The 24,789-nt window shown below is 44.1% G+C and overlaps 1 protein-coding gene across 1 annotated transcript in view; it reads right to left on the bottom strand.

Annotated features, from left to right (window-relative positions):
* XKR6 (XK related 6) overlaps positions 1 to 24,789 on the bottom strand; it is a 188,471-nt gene that overhangs the window by 13,923 nt on the left and 149,759 nt on the right. The window contains exon 3 of the mRNA XM_080585721.1: positions 1 to 24,789. This exon is cut by the window's left edge and continues 13,923 nt beyond it. Coding sequence (XP_080441847.1) covers positions 23,825 to 24,789 — 965 coding nt within the window. The 3' untranslated portion in view covers positions 1 to 23,824.

The raw sequence follows: 24,789 nt of genomic DNA, 5'->3' as shown, positions 1-24,789 counted from the left end.
TGTCACCTCTGTACCAAACACAGCCCATGCAAACAACACGTCCGATCTCATCTGCTTTTTAGTTAGTAGTTCCAGAGGAAAACCAAAATCCAGTGAGGCTTGGTTTCTCCAAGGGCTCCAAGGGCCCTCCCCAGACCCTGCTCAATCCTTTATCCAAATCTTATCTTTCGCACAAGAGACAGCAGAAGACATTTCCAATGCTATTATATCCACATATTATGCTATCTGTCATGCAGCAGTCACCAGAGAGGAAATTCCTGCTCAAACAGCACACCCTTCTCACCAACGCACGCTGCTGCTCTATGCCAGGCCAAATGCTGAGTCAGCTTCATTGAAGCTGGCAAAGCTCTCCCACGTTTACAGAGCTGGAATAAGGGGAAGGTTTTGCTCGTGATACATCTACCAAAATAAACGGGCCCTTTAATGAATAGTCTTACAACCTGGAAAAGAGCAGATAGCACATCAGTTGGCATGAAGATGGAAGGACCCCTCCTTCCTCCACAGAGCTATTGCATACGATGGAAGAGACACAGAGCTTCTCAGTAAAGCAGAGTCAATGCCACAAAAGACCGTAAAACCTCAAAGTCAGCATCAGCAAATCGTCCTGATATGACCACAGCAGCAAAGCGACAAGAAGACTTAACAAGAAATTGTGTCCATGACCAAACCCAAAGGCATCCCATGAGCATCAGTGGAAATATCTGTGAGAATAAGGGAAGGAAATGTAGATTCCATTCAATGAGATTATGACAAAGAAATGCTTAAGACTTTCCCATTTCATCAATCAACCAACCGATCAATCTGAGGACATCCGAGGACACGGTTAAAACTGCTCAGACATTAATTCAGCACCTCTCTCTGCAGCTGTAGAGTGCGAAACAGATAAGCCTGGCCCCTCGTCAACGATTATCAATGTGGCCAAATCAGATCCACCAACGCTCTGCATGACCTATCCCTTCACACGTCACATTTCACTGCAGATGTGGTAAAATCAAGGCTGTCTTACGCTTACTGCATAGACTTACTTTGTCGCTGAGTTAAAAGAAGACCTCTGGGGCCTTACAGTAAGTCTCAAAGAGAATAACCTCAAGTACAAAACTCAACCCTATTTTTAAAGCAAATAAAAAGACAAATAAGGCCAGGAATTCTGTATGATTCCAGAGCAGAAATGAAACAGCTGCATCTCTTCCTTTTGCCTAATGCAAGATGATTAATAAGCAGATACAAAGGATTATATATTTCATGTCAAAATTTGGGGATTATAATGTCCAGATAGGCAAAGAATGAAATAACGTAATGGAACCTAAATAAAAATGATAACAGTATAACAATAATTGTGCTTTTTGTATCTCAAAAACCCCAACCTTCATTAAGTCTCATTATTTCAAAACAAGCCTTTCAAAAAGCTCAGGAAAATGACAAAATGCTCAAATTCAAACACACACTTTGGAAGCATACTTTTCATATAGATATTTTTCTCAGTTAGATTTCTTTTTTTTTTTCAAATCAACTCCAACCTGTAATTCCATCTGCTATACAATTTCATGAACACATCTGTATTTCATTCCATATAGACAAAATACTACACCATAAAAATAGAAATTGCTGGGAACAGGCAACAAAAATGATAAAAACAAACCAAAAACCAAGCCAGATTTGTACAGACACCAGATTAGAATGAGGAAAAAAAATTGCTGTTTGTACTGAACAGTTGTGCAAATTTTAGATAGAAGACAACACAGAAGAGGTCTCGTGAAAACCCACTCTAAATGATGTATTTTGCAGTCCTGTCATGTGCTTTAGGTGAAACCCAATAACATTTTCTCCATTTAGATTTATTCATACTTGGGTTTCATTTCTTGCCTTTTTTTTTTTTTTTTCCCTGGTGGAGTATCTGGATTTAAGTTCAGTAGTGTTTTGTTTTGTTTTGTTTTGTTTTTTCCTCCTTACTTTTAAAGAATGTCATATTTCATTTGTGTCTGATTCTTTCTGGTCATTACTCTTTTTTTGTTTGCTTTGACAAAGCAGTGGAGGAAAATGTTACTTTTCCTCAGTTTGGTGGGAAGGAACTGGAAAGAATTCACCTCACTCTGCTCCCAGTAAAGTCAATGCATGAGATCCAGGGAAATATTTGCTAATCAAGCAGAGTCCCAACATTTGGGCTTCAATGCTTTTCTTTTCAAATTCCAGCCTCCAGAAGCAGCATAGGAGTTGATGGGGAAGCTCCGTGCAGGCTTTGTCCCATAACATTTCCAGCAGAGGGATAAGGCTGTGTGGCTCTTGGAAAGGCTTTACTGGGAATAAACAGATGAGAGGTCCCGTCCACCTCAACAGTCCTCCCTGATGGCTGTCTCCCCACTGCAGGGCTCAGCCAGCATTTCTGTGCCAGATGTTGGTCATATTGCTGGGTCCGAGGACGTTTTCTACCACTTGAGCATAGGAGCAACAGGCAAAGTCCCTCGCACTTTACTAAGAGAGCAGGAGCTCCCACCTTCCTCATTCCTTCCCTTGAGGGAGCACAAGGTAACATATGGTTTGGAATAATGCACGTAATAAAAAATTGAGACAGTTGTCATTTTCCAGGATGATATTGGTACACTTATGATGGGAGTCCTTGATCTTGACGTTAGCCCATGAAGTTGAGGTGTCTAACGTGAGCTCATCTCAGCTCCATCCACAGAGATGGGGAGATACAACCTTCCTGAAGGAGATGTATCCCACACATCTTAGACAAGTGTCTTAGGTGCGAAGTGCCCTAGGGAACTTTTTGTCTCTCTCCATTCCCACAGAAAGGACCTGGATTAGGGACTCTGGTCCAGTGACTGCCATTAGGCACTCAGCTTTTCAGTGTCTGGAATTAAACTCAGTGAGTGCAGTCTCCATGCTCAGGTACGTGCCACATTTTGTTTCAATTATTTCAAAGAGTGAATCCCCTCTTCGCTCAAATGGTGATGAATATCTTTCCTTCATTCCTTCCTATGCTCATCCTAATAGCTTCCTTCTTTTGCTCCCTCTCTGCCCCCTGCCAAATTCAATACTAAGATCAGACAAACCAAAATTGAAAGATCAGGACTGCAAATCATTTTCTTTCAATGTCACATTTTGATTCCAGTTACAAGCAGGCTATATACGGGGAAAAAATACATAAACCAATTCATGTCTTGACAATTCTGGTGTCTATCTCACATTTCAAAAATATCACTTAAATGGAAAAGTAACAGAAATAATAACCATTCACTCATGAACACAATATCGATTCTAATGTACAAGAAAATAGGATCCAGACAGGATTTTACAACTAAGAAGGGAACATCACAATAAAGATTATGACATTTTATGAATATTCAGTGTTATAGCTTTGAGCTTTATTGCAAAGCAAAAAATATATATTTTTATATATATATATATATTTTTATCTACATATCACCTCTGACATTGTATACAACACTAAATCACAAGAAATCAAAGAAATCATAGTGAGGTAGATACAAAACAAAGGGATGTTGAAGAATCCAGCTGTTAAATTTGGCTTAACACAACTGTCATTAACATATGTATATCCAGCACAGCAGTGAGCTTTGATTCACAGCTTAATCAATGGATCCTACTAACACTGATAACGGTATTAGAGTCTGTTTAGAAATAATGACATTTGGAAAGTGGGGGAGAGAAGGCAGAAGTAAATCAGAAGCGTTTTCTACAAACTAGTCATCTTCAAGGGAAATTTTTCCATTGATTTTTCATGACTTTCAGTGGTGATAAAACAGCTTTGAGAAATAGCCTGTGTTCTAGGGGTACTAGCAGCGCATGAACACAAAGAAGGGGAGCTCTACAGCACGGGAAGCTACTGGCACTGAACATAAGTGAAGGGAAGGAAAGATAAGCCATTTCCCCTCTCTTTTTGATGGCCAAGGGGAAGCAGCAGACCCTGGGAATGCTTGAGGCTACATTAACCAACACACGCTCGTGAATATTAGCTTGGATTTGTTGACAATGGCCAACAAAACAAGGCTTCAGTAGAAGGGCAGCCCCTTGATGGATTCTGTTGCTCTTTTCAGACAAGAGCAGATACGTGGCGAGAAAGATGGTACCACTGAAGTGACCGGGCGGTGGTGTGACCGGTGTGGGTACCTGGTGGGACCTGGCTGCTTGGTCTGCACTCCTACAAGGAGACTTGCTAAGGCACCTGGATCACTGGGGTTCTTCAGGTAATTTGGATCCCAATAGCTCAGGGGAGGGAGTTGGAATAACCTTGGGCTTACTGGATTTTGTATTTAGTCTATCAATCCAGGATGGTGTGTATGTGGCACGTCCGTAGCGGTAAGGACAAGAAGATGAGTAGCAGTTGGTTTAACTGGTTGGGTACAGGTAAATATTGCCTGCAAGGGCAGTTGAGCAAGGGATGGTTGGTGAAGGCTCTTCTTCAAGCCATTGGACCAGCTTCAGCCATGAGGTGGGAGTGCAGCAAAGAAAGAGCGTGGCACCCACGTATCTCAGGATGCAGGAGCCACACACTGCCAGTGATGGAAGGAGATCTCATGTGCTCATTGTGAAACATGGACAAAACAAAGTTTGAAGCTCCAGACTAGACAGCCTATTTGCTGCTGCTCAAACGTATCTGCTAAGCTTGCTGCAAAGGTAGGAAGTGGTGCCCTGGAAGGAGTACGATTCCCCAGCTGTTCCATAAATGGCCACAATCTGATCTTTACTTTCATGTCATTTTCAATGTGGTGGTTAAATTAAAGAAAATTAAGAAAATTGACCAGAAAGAATTGCTAATGAGGTGAAGAAGCCCATGTGATTGCTACCAGCTCACTGTATAAATCTAAGGAACAAGTCATCGTTGTAGCTCAAATTTTACTGTTTGTTTTTCATCTATTCAAAGAATGACCTTATTGTGTAGGAAAACGGACAGAAGGCTTGTGTATTCATTTTCAAGGCTCTTTGTGAACCCTTAGAGTGACCAACTGTGAATCTCTTAAGAAAATCAATTTTCCCCTCCCTTGAGCAGGTCCCACCCTGAATTGCATCCTGATGCTCTTCAGTTGTGGGGGGACTGCCCGATGTGGAGGTATGTGTCACTTTGGCAGGGGCTGCTGAGCAAGTGTGGAGCTGAAGGAGCTGACTTTGAATATTCATTTGCAGAGCAGGTCTCTGGTGCAGTCTCATGGTAAGACATGGTGGGAAATGGTTTGGAAGTATGGTAAATCCTGCTCACATTGGGTGGGATTCAACTCACCTAGATGTAACCAGCTAAAGGGCATACAACTGATCTGAACTGGAAACCATCTGGGATGAATCCCTACCCAGAGGTGTCTGGCTGTTTCTCCTGAATATGGAAAGGATCTTGATAATTCACTGGATATGCAGCTTTTTGGGCTAAACTAGAGGATTTACGTCCCACACTTTTAGAGCCAGCAGACAAAGTACTTTAATCAAACATCCCCAATCAGGGGGTCATGAAATACCCTCCCTCTTAGGGCCCAAAAGCTACAAGTGGCTTTATACTTGTCCACAAAGCAAATCTCTCCCGCTGTTTGCCAACATCCTCATAAAAGTTTATTTTTTTCATTCCACAAAAAGCTATTTTGAATGAAAACAGGTCTGCTTTTATTTTAGCTCCAGTGGGTTCACTTCATTTCTTTGAAGGTGCCGGATTACCTGGAGAGGGAGAATATATTGCCAAGTGTCCTCCATGTATTTTTTCCCTTACATAAATTTTCTTGGTGAGCCATGGAAGGGAGAAGCCTTTGCAACTTACTCCCTTTAAGTAACTGGAGTGTGCCAACTTAAAGGACTTTAACTGCACAGTTATGGATTGAGTCAAACTTGCCCTCTAGTTTCCTCTATTTGCAGAATCCAGCAATTAGAGAAGTATTTTCTTTTTTTTTTTTCCTTAAGGCTTGACCACAAATCTCTAACTGTGGCAGAGGATGACTCCTCTTGGCCTCATTTTTAGACGGGCACCTCTCAGTGCTGCATTTTCAGGGAAGGAAATGAGATGCTCCTCTTTAATAAGGGGAAAAACACTGTCTGATTTGTGTGAGGGATTAACCATTCACCCAATCCACAGATCCCAGCATCCTAATGTCAGGTCCAAGGGACAGCTATAGCACCTTGCAAACACCAGCCACAGCCTGAAACTTGCCATTGCAGGTAGATGGAAGAGCCTGCGTTTGTGCAGGAAGAGTGGATATGTAGACACTTTGAGGCAGTACAGCTGCACTACGTTATACCATTAAATAGTCAGTGTGTAACATGTAAGGCTGGGTTAGGTGTCCTATGATAAAATATTTTCAATATGGATGCTGCTTTCTAGAGAACTGAGCTATGTGAAGCACCCCCAGCAGGTTTCTGAACCCACCTGGATCTACAGATCAACCAACTGACTGCTCAGAGCTGCAGCCATGAGGTTGTGCAAGATGGGAAGACTGCCCCCAGCTTTTCTACTATATTTTTTCTGGATAAATGTGGGCTTAACTTCAATAGGAAGGATGACACAAAGTTCCTGTTTAGACTCAAGCATGAGCAACTGGCTGAAAGATGTCCATGCTGCTAGAGACCAGTGTGGACACTCATGTTCTCACTCACACATGGAAGAGAGGCCACAAACCCATTCCCTTGCGCTTCCCACTTCTGCTGGGTCCAGTAAGGGCCCTTTCTATATCTGGAGGTGAGTATGATACCCAGCCCAGCTGTCCTCTGGTCACTTGGAAGAGCTTTACTAAATCACATGTCCAATGAGCAGTGAAGTTGAAATTGGGTTTTCGTCTGCCCTACCCCAAGAAATATGAGATCTGCACACAGGATGTGGAGCAAAAACGGGGTAATGGCAGCACGCCAGGGTCTTGCCCTTTTCAAAGTTGTTTTAGTGGCTGAAGGTACCAAGGCTGAGGAGAATCTGACAAAGGGATTTGAAGTCTTTTAGCGTGGTTGGCCATGGCTCTCAAGGGTTGGGAAACCTTGAGTGGAAGGAAGGAGATGCACCCTGGTGCTCATTTAAAACATAATGGTAAGATGATGAAGGACAGAGCATAGACCAGTGAGGCAGTGGTGAGCTTCAAGAGCAGAAGAGAAATGGAGGACGGGGGTAAGATGGTGAAGATCTCACTGTAAACTGGCCCTAATCACCTCCCACTGGTGTTGAGGGGAACCCTGCAGTATTTGCAGAGAGGGACCATGAGTGCAAAGTGCTTAAAGGCTTGGTAAGCATCGGCAACCCCAATCTGACAGGCACAGAGAAGTGGGAGTGATGTTGCTCTAAGTGGCAGGGTGAGTCAGTGGCGGGCAAGGGACATGGCAGCCACGTCTTGTGGTCTCGGTTTCCTGAGCTCATCACTGGATGACCTGTTTCCTCTCTCCTCAGCACCCACTGGTAAACTGGGGTGAGGAAAGAAAGGTTATAAAGGCGGAATCCCCCTGGGTTTATGCACACAATTCTCCCATGAGAAGGGGATGGTGCATTGGGAATAACAAAGGAGGACAATTTTCTACCTTTCATCCAAGGACAGGGAAGGAGATTACCCAGTAGAGCCAGGCTATTTATTTTAGCTTGAAAACCTTAAAGGAAGGCAAAACCTCTACTTTTATGGTATAGGTGAGCATGGTCACGTGTTTGGATGCGTGTATATATTATACACACCCTAACATGGACATACGCTATTATATATTTCTATAATATATAATATAGTATATAATACACACACACGCGCGCGGGAGATACTCAAATATCTGGATTTCTCTTAATCAAAAATCTCTTCTTTGAAGGTCAGATAACACTCACTACTTTTTCTATATAGACAACTTTGTACATATATGTCGTAAAGTGCGTTAAAAAGCGCGTAAATTTTTCTATGTAGAAAACTATATACATATAGCACACACATGTACTAAAACACTTGAAGTTAAGCCAAATTTCACCTTCATCTTCACATCCCCAATACCTACAATACAAAACCAGAATTAAAAAGAAAAAAAAAAGAAAAAAGAAATACATAACGAAATAAATAAATCAATTCTAAAACCCAAGAGATAGAACATGAATCAAGAAACAAAACCAAACCCAAAAACAGTCAACAGAAGCTTGGCACACGTAGAAAACATCAATTCACTTAGAGAACATAAAGAGGGTCATGTCCGAACCTCCTTTTTTTCTTAAAAACCAAACCAAACCAAACCCCTTTTGTTTGTCTGTTTGTTAGCTCTTATCGTTTGAGAAAAGTCACAGTAGCACTCTCACCTTGAACCAGAGTTTGGAACTTTTTGTGTTTCTTTGTACAAAAGAAAAAACGGTTTAGGTTATGGAAAATAGTTGGGAAATTTGAGGTTGGAGAGAAGAGAGAGAGAGAGAAACTGGAAGATTGCATAGTTGTGAACAGTGGCTTCTCATCAAGGTGAAAAAGTGCATCATCTGATAAAATAGCATTTGATTATTATTTTTGTTCGGTTCCATACGTATTTTTTTTTCCTCAGTCAACTGTACATGTCACACATGGAAAGGTATTATATACAGCACACACACATGCTAACATTAAACGTCTGACATTGAAACAGCCATTCTTTAAATGCTCCATCAGAGTTTTTTCCATGCAAATGTGTATTCTTTTTTAATACATTTTTTGCTACATCCTAAGACCACAAACTTGTCCTAGCCCATCTCATGTAATTTTGATCTTTAGCAACATAAAAAGGGGAAAAGCACCAGAATGGCTTGGTTTGATCACCAAACCTCTGCTTTGACTTCATTCTTTTTTATTTTCATTACTTCATTCACTGCTGGTTGTTTGCTTTTTCAATTCTTTTTCTTTTTGTTGTTGTCATTTGTTTGATTTTTCCAGAGATGGGAAAAAAACAATTGACTTTTTTTGTAAGTGTTCTTGAGGTAAGAGTTATACTCAGCACCTGGGGCAGGCAACAAAGCTTTCAAAAGCATTTGAGAAAGGAACTGAGTCCAAACACAGTCCTCAGTGTCATAAACTAACCCCCACACCACAAAAATTATTTGAGATGAATATTCCAGGTTTGCTTGTTAGCTAAACCTCCCACCCTCCCAACCCTCTTTCCTTTTCCCCCCAAAATCATGACCAGAATTAAAAGGAAATAAAAATGCCTTGGCACATTCCCTCTTGCACCAGCCAAACAAAAAAAGACAGGTGTTGCGCATTAAAAAAGCTGCTTCAAAAGCTTTTCATGCTTGCTGCCTGCCTCAAGTGCATTTTAATATACGTCTGATCATTTACATTTATATAGGAAAGTCATATTTGTTACACTTTATACAGGATCGCTTCATTTTTGTCCTTTTTTAACCTTTTCACTTTTTTTTTTGTTTTTTTTTTTTTTTTTGGATAAAGAGTTGGTTATAACAATCTACAGTAAGGCTGCACAGGAAGAATTCTGTGTATTTGTTTTTTTCTCTAAGAACCAAAGTATATAAAATGAGGTTTGATTCTAGCACCTTTTACAGTATTATTGGTGTTGTTCCCTTTAGTAGAAAATACCTTCACTCAACCAACATCTGTTCCATCCGAAACGGGCCCTTAGGTTCAGCAATACAATAGGTAACGACAAGGTGATGATTGACCCAACCCAGCAGTCCCTTGACAAAAAAAGTCCCCCCCAAAGTCAGGCAGAACTACTGTCATGAGCAAAGCAAACGGCGTTTGCCAGCCTCCCTCCTCCCCGTCACCGGAGCAGTGTGGGAAACAGAGCATCCGAACTGGAAAAAAATAATGCACCGAGTGGGTTTCTTGCTCAGGAAGAGGAGATGGGGATGCTCACCAGCGGGCAGGGCGGCCAGCTTTCCCAAAGTGGGAAAACACCGCTTGCGAGCTGGAGGTTTGTATCCCCTTGGTGCAACAGAAAAAGCAAAGCCACGGCCCCAGGATACTGCCCCGTCCGCTACACCGTCCTTCTCTCGCAGCAAGGGGACATCTCCCTGTCCTGCAGCGGGAGGACGGTGTCGCCACGGGGCAACTGCCCCAGCAATTGTGAGAAATTGCTGCGGTGCAGAACGGATCCTGGCAGCAGGGAGGAGATGGGCAGGAGGCGAGAAAGGAGCTGGAGAAGGAACGCGCGCGAGAGAAGCTCCTTGCCCAGGTCGCAACCCTTGACAGGACGTTGAGCTGTTGGTTTCACTCGAGCTGTGTGTAATCCTGCAGAGGAATGGTCCATTCCCCATACAGCGGCATCAGAACCTCAATTATATATATATAATTATAACAATAGCAATATATCTATCTATCTATCTATATTTATATATGTATACATTAAATTCTGTTACTGCACTGGCACGTGATACGGAGAAGTACTGGCATTGCTGTTCGATGTTGAGTGGTTGCCTTGACTGAAGCTCTGTGAAGGGTAAGCACCACAAGAAAAGGCACCACGAGGTTTGGGGAATTGAAATGTCACTGCCCTAACATCACCGTTGTCAACAAATAAAGGGCTTCTGGAGTTAACGAGGGCAGGTGGGGCCAGGCCAAATTCTGGTCTTGCTGATGGCAGAAAAAAGAGGGCGATCCCTTAAAAAATAGCGGGGTTCGTACAGGGTGCCCGGTGCCTTGGTGAAAAGGAGGCCAGAATTTGGTCTTTTTAACAAGCACGTTGATCTTGCGAGCTCTTATCTAGCACTTTGGACACTTTTCAACAGCTTTCCTAAATTAAAAAGACCACATCTTGCCACGTTCAGGATGCTCACACTGATGTACGGTGACGCTCAAAACATAATGTACGAGGAACAGGGCACAGCCTGACGTGGGCTGCCTCCTGGGATGTGCTGGATGCCTTCAGCTTCCACTAGAGCAAGAGGAAGTCGAAGGCACTCAGCGAGTCTGATCTCATCCCTCCGCAGAGCCCTGCCCTGAATATCTCAATCTGTCACTCCCCGGGAGCCCGGAGACAAAACTGTCCCGGCCACAGGCAGCAGTCTCAGCGGATGTACCGAAGTCCCGTTGGATTGAGACAGAGATCAAAATCCGCATGTAGGGTTTTCTCGAGTCTTATCCCGTGCTTCTCATCCCCTCCTCACTCAGTGAATCCCCGGATTGCAGGGAGCTTTCTGGCTGGCCCTCGCTCTGTTCCTTTTGCTCATGAATTCGCACGGAAGCCCACGCACGTGCCCACCTTGCCCTCCGAGATGTAGGAATTAGAGGAAGAGCTGGGGAACAAGACAGACTGCCTACCGAGAGCCCTCCTGGGAAAAGAGAAGTCACTACAGAGTGCCTATAAACCCACGCGTAAGGTAATTGCTGGGTGATCAAGAAAGAAAAAGAGACTGGCAGGCACTCTGCCGAGTTAATAGCACCAGTTTTGCACCCTGTTGACACCTGTCAGCCCAGCCCATCTAAGCCACCATCTAAGCAGCTTTTCGGGCAGCAGCCTGACCCCGCTCCCCGTGGCATTGCCTAGATCCAGACGGCCACCAAGCTCCGGGGGAATGCAAGACGAGGGTCAGGGCTGCCCTCGGCTGCTTCTTGTGGCCAGCTGAGAGCAGGGAGCTCCTTCTATCTCCCAAATGCCACATGTGCAGCTTGCCGGGAACTGGGAGTTGCGCTGAAATGCCACCACGGGGGGGGTAAAGGAGCTATCTGTGGATGGGCTTCCTCATCTGCAAGCCGCAGCTGGGTCAAACGGCACTGGAAGGACAGCTTCGGATGAATGACCTGGGTCCAGAATGGGCTGAGTTTGGTTAATAAGGCAAAATTCAAGGCATGGGCATGACCGAGTTTCAAGCTTAGTTAGCAAAACTAGAATCAAAACAAAGCAACAACAAAACAAAACAAAAACTTTCTTACTAGGAAAGCTTAGACCACCATTTCTGTTTAATGTGTCGTATCAAGAGAGTCTGGGGTTAACAAGGCCCTTCTTTGGATCATTTCCAACTAGACAGGATTTAGGGGAACAAAGAGATGCAGGGATGTGGCTCCTGGGGGTGTGCCTGATGACCCACATGCTCTTTCCACCTCTGCTTTCTCCGACTCCATGCCCAAACAGGACTGTAGTAAATCCATGGCTTCTCAGCTGACTTCCACGGCTGCTTTCCTAAGGGAGAGCAAAGCATTTCAGAGGATGGAGAAAAGCTTAGCGTGGCATCTTACGCTCCTTGTAACAGCCCAAATACAATCAGCCTCCCTCTCTGTCTCTGCCAGGCTGCGTGGAGATGGACAAGGGGACTTGCTGCATTGCTTTGACCTGCTCTGCCCAGCATGAACACTGCAGCCCTACAACACTTCGGATGTTAGTACCCCCACTTCAGGGGTACTAATCCTGGCTGTGGTCCCAGTGCACTGACTGCAAGACGGATGGGCAATATTCAGTGCTTACAGTTTATTACACTGCTAAAGCATTAGAAGAACCCAGGTGTCCTGCTTTAACAGCTTCTCTTTTTGGGGTGATTTGGGAATTTGTGCTCCTTGAATAAGGTTTGTCTGAGGAATCAAGCACAAGAATGTTTTCCAGGTTTTGAATGCTAACAAAGAGTTCCAGCAATGATTAGTCAAATTTCAATGTTTATGGGGAAAACTGGCACTTCTGAAATATAAGTATTTAAATTGTGCTATTCTCCATGGCTGTGCCAATTTTCCAGTACTATCAAAATTCACTAATCAAAAGTGCTCCTAGGATGAAAGCTAATTTTAGAAGACACCATGAACTTAGAGAATTCCTTTCAATCAGAAGGTGCTCAAGAGCTTTGCCAGAAGTGTTAAGCAGCCTGTCTTTCCAACACTTCCGTAGGGCAGGCGAGGATCTTTAGAGCTTTGCTGCAATGCATGGGGCAAGTATGGCAGAGATCCAGGGCTGGAGGTGGGGATGGTGATGGGAGCCAGCCAACAGCCCGACCATTCCCGTATCACATTCCCTGGAACACAAACCAATGTTACTAGGGAATTCAGGCAGGGCAGGTAGGCATCAGCTGAGGCATCCCTAAAATCTCCTTGGTTTTCCTACCCAACAGCCAGTAGCAGAGATGGAAAGAGAATATAGATCTTCAGGCACCATTATTTTACCTTCTGTATACCACAGTCCATCCAAAAAAAACCACATCAAAGTGATGATATTTCTCTGCAATCAAGAAATCTTAAAAACCTCCAAAATATCTAGGCTTTCCGTGGAACTCCTGTTCTCAGGGGAACTGCTCCCAGGACTGGGCCATGGTGAAAGGCTTTCTCCAAGTACATCAGCATTAAGCAATACATGGGATATCATGCATGGGCCTCACCCCTGCTCTTATCTCATACTGGTTTCACACCAGGGAATCACATCGCTGTTAGTGGAATGGTCTGAACCTGGCCCGATGACACAAATGGAAGTCACCAGACCTAGATGTGAAAGAGCCCTTCCCTGCGTGATTTAAACACGTCTGAAACTACTTCCCATTCCCATCGGAACAAAAGGCTGGAATGGTAAAACAGTTGGGAGAGCTGAACCATTAGTCAAAATCATTGAGTTTTTTTTTCTGATAGAGGGCACATTTTATAGCTAATGGCAAACGTTGATGTTTGATGTAAAATCTCTTCCCTCTCACTCTCCCTACACAGAGAAGACGGGGCCATGGGATTTGGCTGTGATACCTTCTTCGACACTATTAGGAAACATGCATCGCAGCTCTCCTCCAAATGGCTGCAATTACACCCAATTTAAGGCTTGTTTAGTTAGTGGAGTAGCACTAAGAGTTCTATGGATAAGTGAGAACCAGTACACTTCCCCTACTACTTATCCATCATAAATTTGCTGACTGACACCCAGTTTTCAGTATTTGTTGAAAAAAAAAACCACCAGATTATACAGGACAACGTGAAACTCCAGTAATTTGGGGGTGACCCTGGGGGACACTTGGTGCGTGGTTTCTCCTTCAGCAGTGTCAGCTCAGAGCAAGTCCACTGAAGTCAAGTGGCTTCAGCTTCAGACTAGCGAAATTTCTGCGGGCGTACGTCTCTGTGTGTACTCATATGCCCTCTGAAACTGAAATAAAATCCTAAAGCGAACAGATTGCAGGTGTAATCATCTGGCATTTGTCCTGGATCTTCGTTACTTGGGAAATAACAGTGTTTGCTTTTAAGGTGGAAGAAAGGAGAGGGAAGACGGGGGTGGCGTGCAGGTGGTGTTCAGCTGGGTTTGAGGGAGGGGGGCTCTGGCAGTGGGTTTTATTGGCAAACACGGGATAATATGAGCTCCTTGTTCTTGTGACTGGTGGATGAGGATGACATCTGGAGAGAAAACAATCATCATTCCCTTTGGGTGGCAGCTGGCATTTGAATCCTAAGGGCTTGAAATCAGATTCGGGGGTCTGGTCCCCACAAAGGAGGACCTGGTTTGCTGCCTCTTCCCACTGCCGTGCTGTTACTGGTGGCAGGGGAAGCCAGCAAGGCCCAGACACTACGGGAACCCCTGCATAGGTCACAGGTTTGCCAAACTCAGATGGTTCCGCTTGGAAAGAAACTCCTGATTTTGTCCAAGACCTGTTTGATCTTAAAAAAAAAGCCACGAGCTCAAACAAAAAGTCTGTTATCACGGGTTAAGGAAAGCCCAGTAGGGCCAGTAATGCCCAGTCCGGGCTCCCCTGGCACCAGTAGAAGTGAATGTTTTGGGGATGGGGAGTACGAGGACATCAGTGGAGCTTTTCTGATTTTACTGACACTGCACTTGGCCATAATTTTTGGTCTGATTTTGGCTTCCAAAGTCCTTAAAAAGAGGAAGATCAGTTGGTACAGCATTTCCCCGGCAGGCCCTTAAGCTTCTGATGGATTTTGGCCCTGTTTTCACTTTTAAGAAACCGTACTAGGAACATTTATTACAACCCTCCCTGCAATCCCCAAACTGCTAGCAGCTCGCACCAGAAACCACCTTCCTCATCTTGAAAAGCCCTTTGGGATTTGCAATGTATTCATATATATTAAAACATATATACTGCTGCAGTAACATGGCATGTATACCTGTCTATATTTCCACAGGACTGTGTATATAGACAGAGGCATACACGCCGACTAGTCCCTTTAATCCCGAAAATTCATAGCCACCCGCTCCAGCTCAGACCCAACACACAGCAGGAGGAGCTCTCTCTCCCCTCCTGACTTTTGACCTTTGCAGTTGAAATAGCCATTGCTGCTGGAGCGGCTCGAAATAAAACAGCTGGCTGCAAAGACAGCCAGGTGGGTTTACTGTCGAGTAGTGCATTTTCAGGAAAATTAAAGGGCGATTTATTGATACGGTGATTTTTTTTTTTTATTTTCTTATATATATACATACATATATATATATATAATGCCCTCAATACCTTAAAGGCTGTATCCTATTTATCCTATTTACTTCCACGAGGTGGGCGACAATTAGCTTTGAAAGCAGTCTGCATTTACATCTTTTTTTTTTTTCAGTTTTTTTTTTTTTCTACTAGATACACATAAGACTTTCATCTCTTTCCGAACCGCTCTTGCCCTCTCTCACCCCTCTCCGTCCATCCCTGTTCAAGACACGGATGTGTGGTGCTTCTTAGGACAAAGAGGGATGATCTGTATGTTGGCCAGCATTTGGTTGGGTAGAACAAAGCAGTTAGCATAGCACCGAAGGAGTTACATTGCTGTGATTTTTTTCCAGCTTCAATCTTTTATTTTTATTTTTTTTTTTTGAACAGAAGCAGTAAAAACAACCCAGAAGCACTGAGCTGAAGTGCTTAAAACAGGGAAAAGAAATGGCTGGGGAGATGAACGGGGAAGGAGCAGACCCCAAGCCGCTGCACGTGTCAAGAGGCCCATCTGCGAGAAGAGGGCTTCTGAACGTGCCCTGCCCCGGAGGGAAGATACGTGGCTGCATGGCTAGCCATGTGGAAGAGCCCGGCCCATGGAGCCAGAAGACTTTGACCAATCTCCCCATGGTGGTACAGGAGAGGGACAAGGAAGAGAGGCGGCAGACTGAGACAGAGGTGGAAGAGGAGGAGGGTTTCCTAGCTTCGTTCTGGCTCCATGCAAGGCAGGTCTTGGGTTAAGTGAAGAAGACGGCCCCCTGAAAGGCTGCCTGGTTATCTGGAATAGGCCTGATTTCACGGTTCTTACTCAGGAGAGCAAGAGAGGCCCAACACCAAACCCCAGGGTTTTTTGCCTGCATAAGGACTGCACGAGCAGGCTTCAAAACGCCTTGCGAAAAGGGGGCAGGAAGTCTTGCCTCACGCTGCATTTCAAAAAAAAAGAAAAGATTATATGATGGTCAGGACACTTAGACAAGAAAAAATAGTAATAATTTTAAAGGATAAATAAATAAATAAATAAAAGGCTTTCTGTCGCATGCTTTTTTCCCTTCTGAATTAGATGACCGCTGGCGATACCTGGAGCAATGACCAGGACCCCTTCCCTCACTCTAGCGAGAATTACCCTGGGTTTCACCCGAGCATTTGGGGGTTAAACCAGGGGTGAATCCACATTGACGGACACATCATCAGCCAAAACTCCTGCTGGTGAAAAGGGGTTTTGCCTGAGGAAGGACACTGAAGGTAGGTCTGGCCTAGTCTTTCTGGACATGGCCCAGGTTTTCTCCAGGGAAGCGGGTGCTTGAAGAAGAGCCGCGTGTGAGCACCGTTGACTCTAGATTATCCTCTCACAACCCACCTTCACCCTTCACATAAGGAAACCATCCGAAAAAAGCTACTATACGACCAAGTAAACTGCGATTATTGTGCTGTCCTAGGCAGTCAGGAAACATAAAGGCAAAACCAAAAAGAACAAAAGGTTTTTCACGTGTTTATCAGTTGCGACTCTAGTTTTCCCGTGCCTACAAGAGTCCTTAGCAAACAGTATACCAGCCTCCCAAGCAAGGTCCAGGCTATTCCAAAACAGCGTGAGCAAATTTTTCACTGTATTCAGGTGGAAGCTGATGACTGAAAGATTAGTGCACTTTAACCGTGGCTGATGAGAGCAACTTTTAAAGAAATTCAAGTATTCATCAGTAATCTGTTCGGTTCAGAAATACTTTTGTGATCTTTAGTTTCAAGTTTCCAGAAACAGAAAGGAGAAGGGAAAGGTCACCTGCTGGGTTAGAAAACCATACTGCAAACAATGCTATTAGATCTGACTGGGAAAGCAAGGCTATTCAGTTGGCGCACAGAAGTTTTCTCCATTCCTTGCTTTTGGGGAAAGAAAAGACTTAAGATCACTTTCTCGACACATGCACAGACCAGCGAGATTTCCCTCCACGTGTTGTAACCAACCCCTCTACTGCTCATTCCTGATAACAGCACAAACCCAGCAAGAATGAAAACATCACGGCGCAACTCCAGCACCTCTTGCACGCATTTGCTTAAGCCTCACAACACCCCTGTGAGGTAGGTAAATATTATTATACCCATGTACAGATGGGTAAACGGTAGGCACAGAAAGGTTAGATCACTTGCCCAAGGTTACACAGCAACGTCGTGGCAGAGCTGGGGCTGAAACCCAGGAGTCCCGTCACCCAGAAATCTGCAATGAGCTTTCGATCGCGGCCTCTTGCTACGCTCGCTATAAAAAGACCATCTGACAAACCCAGCCATGCAAAAATCCAAATAACCCCGTGTACAACAGTGCCTGGTTTTCAAACAGTTACCTTGCTGCATGTGTCCCAAAGAGGGGGAAAGTTTACGCTCTCAAATCAGTTTTGTCTGCTTGAAATGCCTTTTAGTTGCAGTGTTTTTTTGGTTGGTTTTGTTTTAAAATATACAGCAGGAAACAATAGTCCACATTACTTTATCATCATCATTCATTTTTACCCTTTCCAATTGGGTTGCATGTATGTTTAAATTTATATTAAAGTCCAGATTGCTTACACAGATTTATTTTAATTGTCACCAGTTGCTTCCCTCCTCGTTGGTGAATAGCCCGTGGAACATATGCAGCAATCTGCCATCTCATTTTATCCTACAGCCTGAGCTTCAAGTAAGGAACGAGGGTTGAACTCAGGCAATATCTAGCTCAGCAGGAAGGGTTCTCCCTTTCTTCACATCACACCACAGCAGAAAAAAAGTCCCCATACCGTTATTTCCAGGTTCAAACAGAACAGAACAATGAAGTGATTCTGAACGAGCTCATGGAGAAAGAAGCAGATTGCGACAATCTCTAGCGGTACCCAAAGGTCTGGGAATGCGTTCTGCACACAGTGAAAGGTTTGCCCACGTCTATTTGGGATAGCCTCACATCTTCTCATTCAAACCAGGCTGAGATTCTCTGCACCAGAATACACCTGAGCTCCAAGGAAAAATAAAAACAGCAATCACAACCCTGGGAAACTACCATCCTCAAAGCCCCAGGGCTTTAGACAACTGCTAAAGTAACAACAACATGCAAGCTTCAACAAGCAAAGGGTGCACAACTGAGTTCACATCATGCCTACCAGCAAATATCCTCTGCCTTGTCTTCTATGGGGATTGGCATGGACCTTCTTTTGCGTGGGTTTTGTTGTTGTTGTTGCTTTTTGTTTTTGCATGACCACATTTGATCTGAACAGAATCCAGAGAAAAGCTAACCCAGTAACAGAAGAAAAGATCCTAGAAAAGCCTGTCTCTACAATTTTTTACTGACTCTGGCAGCTTCCAAATTGTCTCTTGCCCACGCTGCCCAGCAAGCAGGCACTAAAAGGTTTTGCAAATGCACAGTAGTAAGTTTTCCTTTTCAAAGCACCTCTGAGCTTCTATGAAATCATGCTGGAGGAACCTCAGACCACATTTTCTTCAGGAGGTTTGCTCATGCTGCAGGTGTATGGGCGACAGATGCTTCATGCATTTCTGTGTAGGGGTGAGGAGCAGGGATAAATTGTGAAGTGAATCTTGTGTGTATGAAAATATAGCTGAAGGGCAAGGGACGATCGCTCTCTGAAAGTCAATAGCACCACTCCCCTCGTGAGCACCATCAGCCAGATTTTAGCAGCCCACTGACTAAAGCTTGAAAGCAATTTTGTCCCATTTCATCTAGTCAGCTTTAAATACAAATACATGCAAATGGCTACTGATTTTTGGCAGGTGCAGAAAAGGACAGGATGAAGCAGACAATTAGCTCCCATCCAAAACACTGAAAAATATATATTTACTCTTGAAATCGGTGGCTTACTTGCACTTTCCACTGGCAATTGCACCGCATTGGCTCCTCTTCTCCCGTCCAGGTTGGATGTGCTTTGCATGAAAAACATCTCGTGTGGGTGGCAAAGCATGACAAAGGCATGGTCAGGGACCTTGTAATTCTTGTATTTCCGTTGTTGACTTGGTCTGGTCTGAACCATTCATGCCTCCATGTTAACTGCCTGCAGATGTATAACACTCCCAAACTAAGCATGCCAGCCATCTGACATGGATGGCAGGAGGGAGGGATGGGTTGACATCAGCACAATATAAGTGATGCTGTTTGCGAAAGAAAAAAAGCTCAGCAAAAAGAACACAGAGAACTAAAAATACTTTGTCCATTGAACTGGGCAGAAAATAGAAGTATGCCAGGCCAGAGCTGATGTACTCCACCAAATCCTGAATCCCGGTCTGTTGCATACAGATAAATCTTTATTAGCAAAATAAGCACTGCCAGGATCCATTCTGGCCATGAAGTCAACTGTGCTGGCCACGTCCGTACTACTAAACTTCACCCCAAAACAGAGCGGCCGCATCCAAGCTGCCAGCTGGGGATGGTCTTTGGCAAGTGTCAATGCCTGTGCAAGCTGTGCCCAAGCCCAGGGCTCGCTGGAGTGGGTCAAAACCATGCCAGGGAGGGTTTGAGCACTTTAACAGCGGGGGTGGTGGAGCCCTTGTGCCCTGGTTTGCGCTGGCATGGCGTGGGTGGCTGATTTAGATGTTCCCAGGGTGAATTCGGCAGCACAAACATCCCAGAGAAGTCGCCCGCTGAGCTTGTGATGTGAATAATTATGGCCTCAACCTTTTCCATGACAGTTCAAAAAACCCCTCATGCAGTGTCTTCTGGCAAGAAGGTGGGACATGACATAACAAACCTACCAGAGAGAAGGCGGGGAGTTAAAAACCCGGTGCAACCAAAGCAAGTGACTGACCACCCTGCCAGAGTGCACAGCAAAAACCAAACTGACCCCACAGGCAAAAAAAAAAAAAAAAAAAAAAAAAAAGTAAAAAAAGGCAAAAAAAAAAAGGCAACGACAAGACTCTCAGCATTGGGATTGCTACGAATAAGGAGCTGGGGGCAGTTTTGCTCCCCATGCTTTTGGCTTGGCAAAAGGCGCTTTTTGGCAGATAATCTCTAGAGGAAATGGTCACCACCCCAAACCGAACACCATGGACTCGCTGGGTGTGGTGGCAGAGCTTTATGTTAAGGCTGTATTGAAGTCTTTCAGAGGGAAATAGTTCTCCAGCTTTGGGACAGGCCCTCACTGGAAATCTTTTGCTAAATCAAGATGCCAGTGGGGATCACTGAAAGCGAGGACGAGTAGCAGAGGCAGAAAGTTTATGTGACACGGAAAATGAAACAGTCTTAACACACGGAGGAGGTACCTGCCTTCGTTGTCATCCGTACTACGAGCCAGGAAGAAGGAGGACTTCGGAGCAGAGATGTGTCAAGCCCTTAGTCAAGCTGGTTTGGCTGTGAGAAATTAGCACTGCGTTGAGAGGTAAGGTCACTTCTAGAGTGTTTTGCCCCTCCGCTCCTGCGGTGGGAGAGGACGGCTGTCAGTGTGGTGCTGTGGAGCGAGGGTCCCGTTCCTGAGGGAAGGCAGGCTGCAGATGCTCACGAGAAGGTCAGGCAGCGCTGAAGGGTCTCCTCCTCGACTCCCAGGGAGAGTTGCCTTGGCTCGTTGACTCATTTCACTGTCCTGGTGCAAAGAGGCAGGTCTGGCTGTTCAGGAGGCTCACATCTCCAAACCAGACTTCTCGGTTGACGCACTCACGGAAGGGGACCTTCTCCTGGTGCTTTTTGAAATGAGGATGCCGTCTTCTGGAGGAAATGTCCCCAAGGAACAGTGCAGTGGTTGGCCCATCCATTCCTTTCTCATGCTTTTGCCAATGAAAAGTTGGTTGTGTAGATGAGACCTCTTCACGGAAGGACTAAAGAGAGTCTTCACGCAGGGTGTGAGGCTCAGGGGAGCAGATCAGAGTAAATGTACGTCAGCATGAAGGGTGAATCCTTGCAGAAAAAGAACCAAGTGAAGTCTTGGGAGGAGAAATACAGGCTGGTTGCCAGAGGATGGGCACCCTTGTCTTTGTACGACAGTGGTGCAAAATTGCTCAGCAGCTGAGGATGGCAAGTTCACTTCACAAATTACCTCTTTTGATGGAGACAGCATACTGATTAGGGAAGGAACAGGGCGACATGTTAGTAGGACACTTGAGAGGGGACTGGTTAAGGGACACGGACAACAGAGAAAGGAAATGAAAGCTTTTCACAGATATGCATAGGTGCATATACGGATATATGTGTGCACAATAAACAAGGGATTGGGAATTTAGGTAGGGGATGACGAGATGAAATACCTCCCTTTGCCTGAAAATGTGACCATTGTGTTGGTTGTAATCAGAGCCCAGAAACATTTGCCTGAAATGGAGTTTGACTGGGAATTACAGTACCAGCGACAATTTGGCTTTTAATAAACTTTGCCGTGTGTCTATAGTTTGGAGTGAATGAGTCCTGCCCTCCTTAAAAGGGACAGACACAAGTTAAAAGTTTTCTTTACATAACAAAATGACACAACTGAAAAAAAAACCTACATTTTTCTCAGAACACTGCAAAGCATTACTGATTGAAAAAAATGTTTCTCTTCAGGTATATTCAGGCGAAGAAAGCATTCAGCTTCGTTAAACTGTTATATAAAATTTGTACTAGTTTCTTTAAATGCTATTATAATTAAAAACAACTGATTCATCAAATTAAAAAAAATCATAATCATAATTAAAAAATATCCCCCCGTGCTGACCTTTTCAGAATAGGTCAGCATGGGAGTTTTGCACCCTAGACAGTTACAGTATTTCTGGAATAAAAAATTGCAATTACACACAGAAAATACTACAGTATTCACTTAAAAATATCATTTTTGTTGTTGTTGTTTTTCCCCTCCAAAGCAGAGGGACGGTGGGATTGAAAAGATGCCCTGAAATGGGAATATTCCTTTAAAGGAGCAATACTCTTGAAAAGGAAAAGGGTGTTAGATAGACACAACCCTGTGATTTAACTCGAAACAGAGATTCCAGCACAGAAACAGAAGTCGAGAGATGCGAATGTTCAGACAGCGAGCGGGTTATTTGGAAATGTCAAGACAACCACGCGACCCTTGGCAGGCGACCGTCTACGCTTTGCCATTATCGGAGGTGGCAGAATCTCCTTGCGGTGAGAAGGCTAAGCTAAATCACGATGCTCTCGCTATGCTCTTGAATTTCCTGTGGTGTTCTTTCTTGCCATGTACTTACAGTCGAGGGTGACACGAGACAGTTTATCAGCAGTTCCCCACATGTACCGAGTTGAAGAATTCTCAGCTAAATCACAACAACAACATCAACAAAAATACAAAGCACCAAATCATCTCAAGACGTTGAGTCAGTTTACAGGTTATTACCGTTTGAAGAAGTTTGTTGTTTTTTTTTTATGTTGTTGTTTGTTTGTGTTTTTTTTTAATACCGATTTTCAGATTTTGTTTTCCTTAAAAAACAAAACAAAACAAAAAAAATCAAAACCCAAAAACCCAAAAATGAAACGAAGGATGCTTTACAATCACTTTAAGGCTCGCACTGAATGAGACGTGACAGGTCTTACACGAGATTACAAATAATACATGTATGCCTTTCACAGCCTTAAAATGATACAGTAGGTCAAATTATTTTGCCAGTCACTGATCAAGTATTGTGCCTTTAAATTGACTCGCTTTTTGCTACTATGCTGAGTTTTATTATTACTGAAATAGTTATTAGATATGTGTAAATGTACTTTAGTATAGCATTTTTGGTATATAATTTCAACGTTTGCAGATTTCTTATTTTCCAGAAATCAACGTGGCAGGCCTCATTCTGGGCTCAGGCGGTTGTTATTTACTCCACTGAAGCCAGTGGTGCTTATGCATGTGCAATTGTTCAAAACAAGATCAGATACTGCATTGCCATATTAATCCCGTGCAAACCGACCATTACGCATGGCCCGTTTACACGAGGAAAAGGGTTACACGGTGGGACCACATTTATAACGTGACTTGGTCAAGGTGCGCAGGCTTGGCCAAATGGTGTTATAAATGCACTGCCAAACAGTTACAGACCTGATATTGTCTTTCAGCCTTTTGAAAAATCAAACTCCAATGGGGGTAGCTTTGCTTTCTTATCTTTAGACATTTGTTTTTTTAATGCTAAATCCAATAAGATCAATGTGATTTTTTTTCATACATTTCTCTCTTTTTTATTGTTGTTATTATTATTATTATTAATTTTAAGGTTTGTATTTCAGTTGTGTTTTTTTTCTTTTTCCTGGCATATAATCATCAAAGAGTTTTGCATGAGAAAGGTGACAGTACTTAATGAAACTCAGCACCTAAGGGCATAAGGCAGTTGTAGGTTTGTTTGTTTGTTTTTTTATTTTTCAATCAGCACCAATCCCATAAATAATGTTCTACACTTGGTGTACGGTATAAAACTGATGTGGAGATGCCTCCTTCTCCACCTGTGAATCCTAGGTGTGGAAGTTGAAATACTGTTTCTTGTGTGTAAAAAACAAAAGAAAAGTTTTTCTTTTTGTTTTTACTTACAAAACATAGAGAATATCTTTTTTTTTTTTTTTATACATACAGCAACCAGAAAGAAAGCTTATCTGAAGGTTTGTGTTTGTTTCATGATCTGTGTTTACCGTAAACAAAAATAAGGTCCCCTCTTTTACTTTTGCTTTAAGGAGCTTTAAAGTGAAGATTCATATTGTAGCAACTCATATAAGAGAGGTCCATCTCTATACCTAATACCTACAGCTGTGGGGGTGACATACTGGAGGATGTTGATAGTTCTTCTTAACCTCCTGTCTACAAAATGAGCATCCCATGCAGGATATCTCTTTCTCGGGATGTCAATCTTAATGAGAGGCCCCTCGGGGGGGTAGGGTCGCCCAGATGGAGTAGATGGTACCATTGCTCTCACCTGGAAAACGGGCAAGCAAGTGTCAGCTGTGAGTTCCTCCTGTTGCTCCGTGACCGCTCTGGTGGGCGTAGCCTGGGCCCCCCGGTACCCAGGGGTTTGGGGTGCCATGGGCTCAACATCAGGGGGCAAAGGAATGCCCCAGAGCAGCTCGGCGCAACAGGAGCTGGCAAAGATCTTAGCTCTTGGCCCCATGGGATGCAGCACACCATAATATAACAGCATCAAAGCTATCCCAGCAGCAAAGCTAAGAAAGACACAACACAGTGCTGGCACGGCATATGAGTCAGTAGTGTCAGGATCTCTGTAAAAATACCAAAGGAGCGTCAAGGCAGCGTTCTCCGTCAGGACTACCGTGTAATACGCAAACATTCTGTATCGAGTCCGCCCTTCCTTGACATTAAACCAGCAGAAAATGTACACAATCCCTACCACCATGTTGAAGAGGATCTCCTCCCACTTAGACATGCAGAAATCTGTCCCACCATGGATGATCCAGAAAGCCATGGCACACCAATGGACCACTACAAAGATCCCAAAGTAGAGCTGGAAGATGGAAGCAAAGAGAGCAAAAGAAATAACTCGGGATGAGATGGTGAAGATGCGCCAGAAGACATGGATGAGGGCCCCTCTGTAGCTCATACTCTTCTTGTCGTCCCTAGAGTCCCGAAGAAGCTTGTGATAGGAGGCTAGCACCCAAGCCAGGGACATCAGGGAGGCCACAGAGGACACAC

This window comes from Anser brachyrhynchus (assembly GCF_964034855.1).
Source record: "Anser brachyrhynchus genome assembly, chromosome: 3".
NCBI lineage: Eukaryota > Metazoa > Chordata > Aves > Anseriformes > Anatidae > Anser > Anser brachyrhynchus.
Note: the sequence above shows the minus strand (reverse complement) of the source record. Positions and strands in the feature narration are given on the sequence as shown.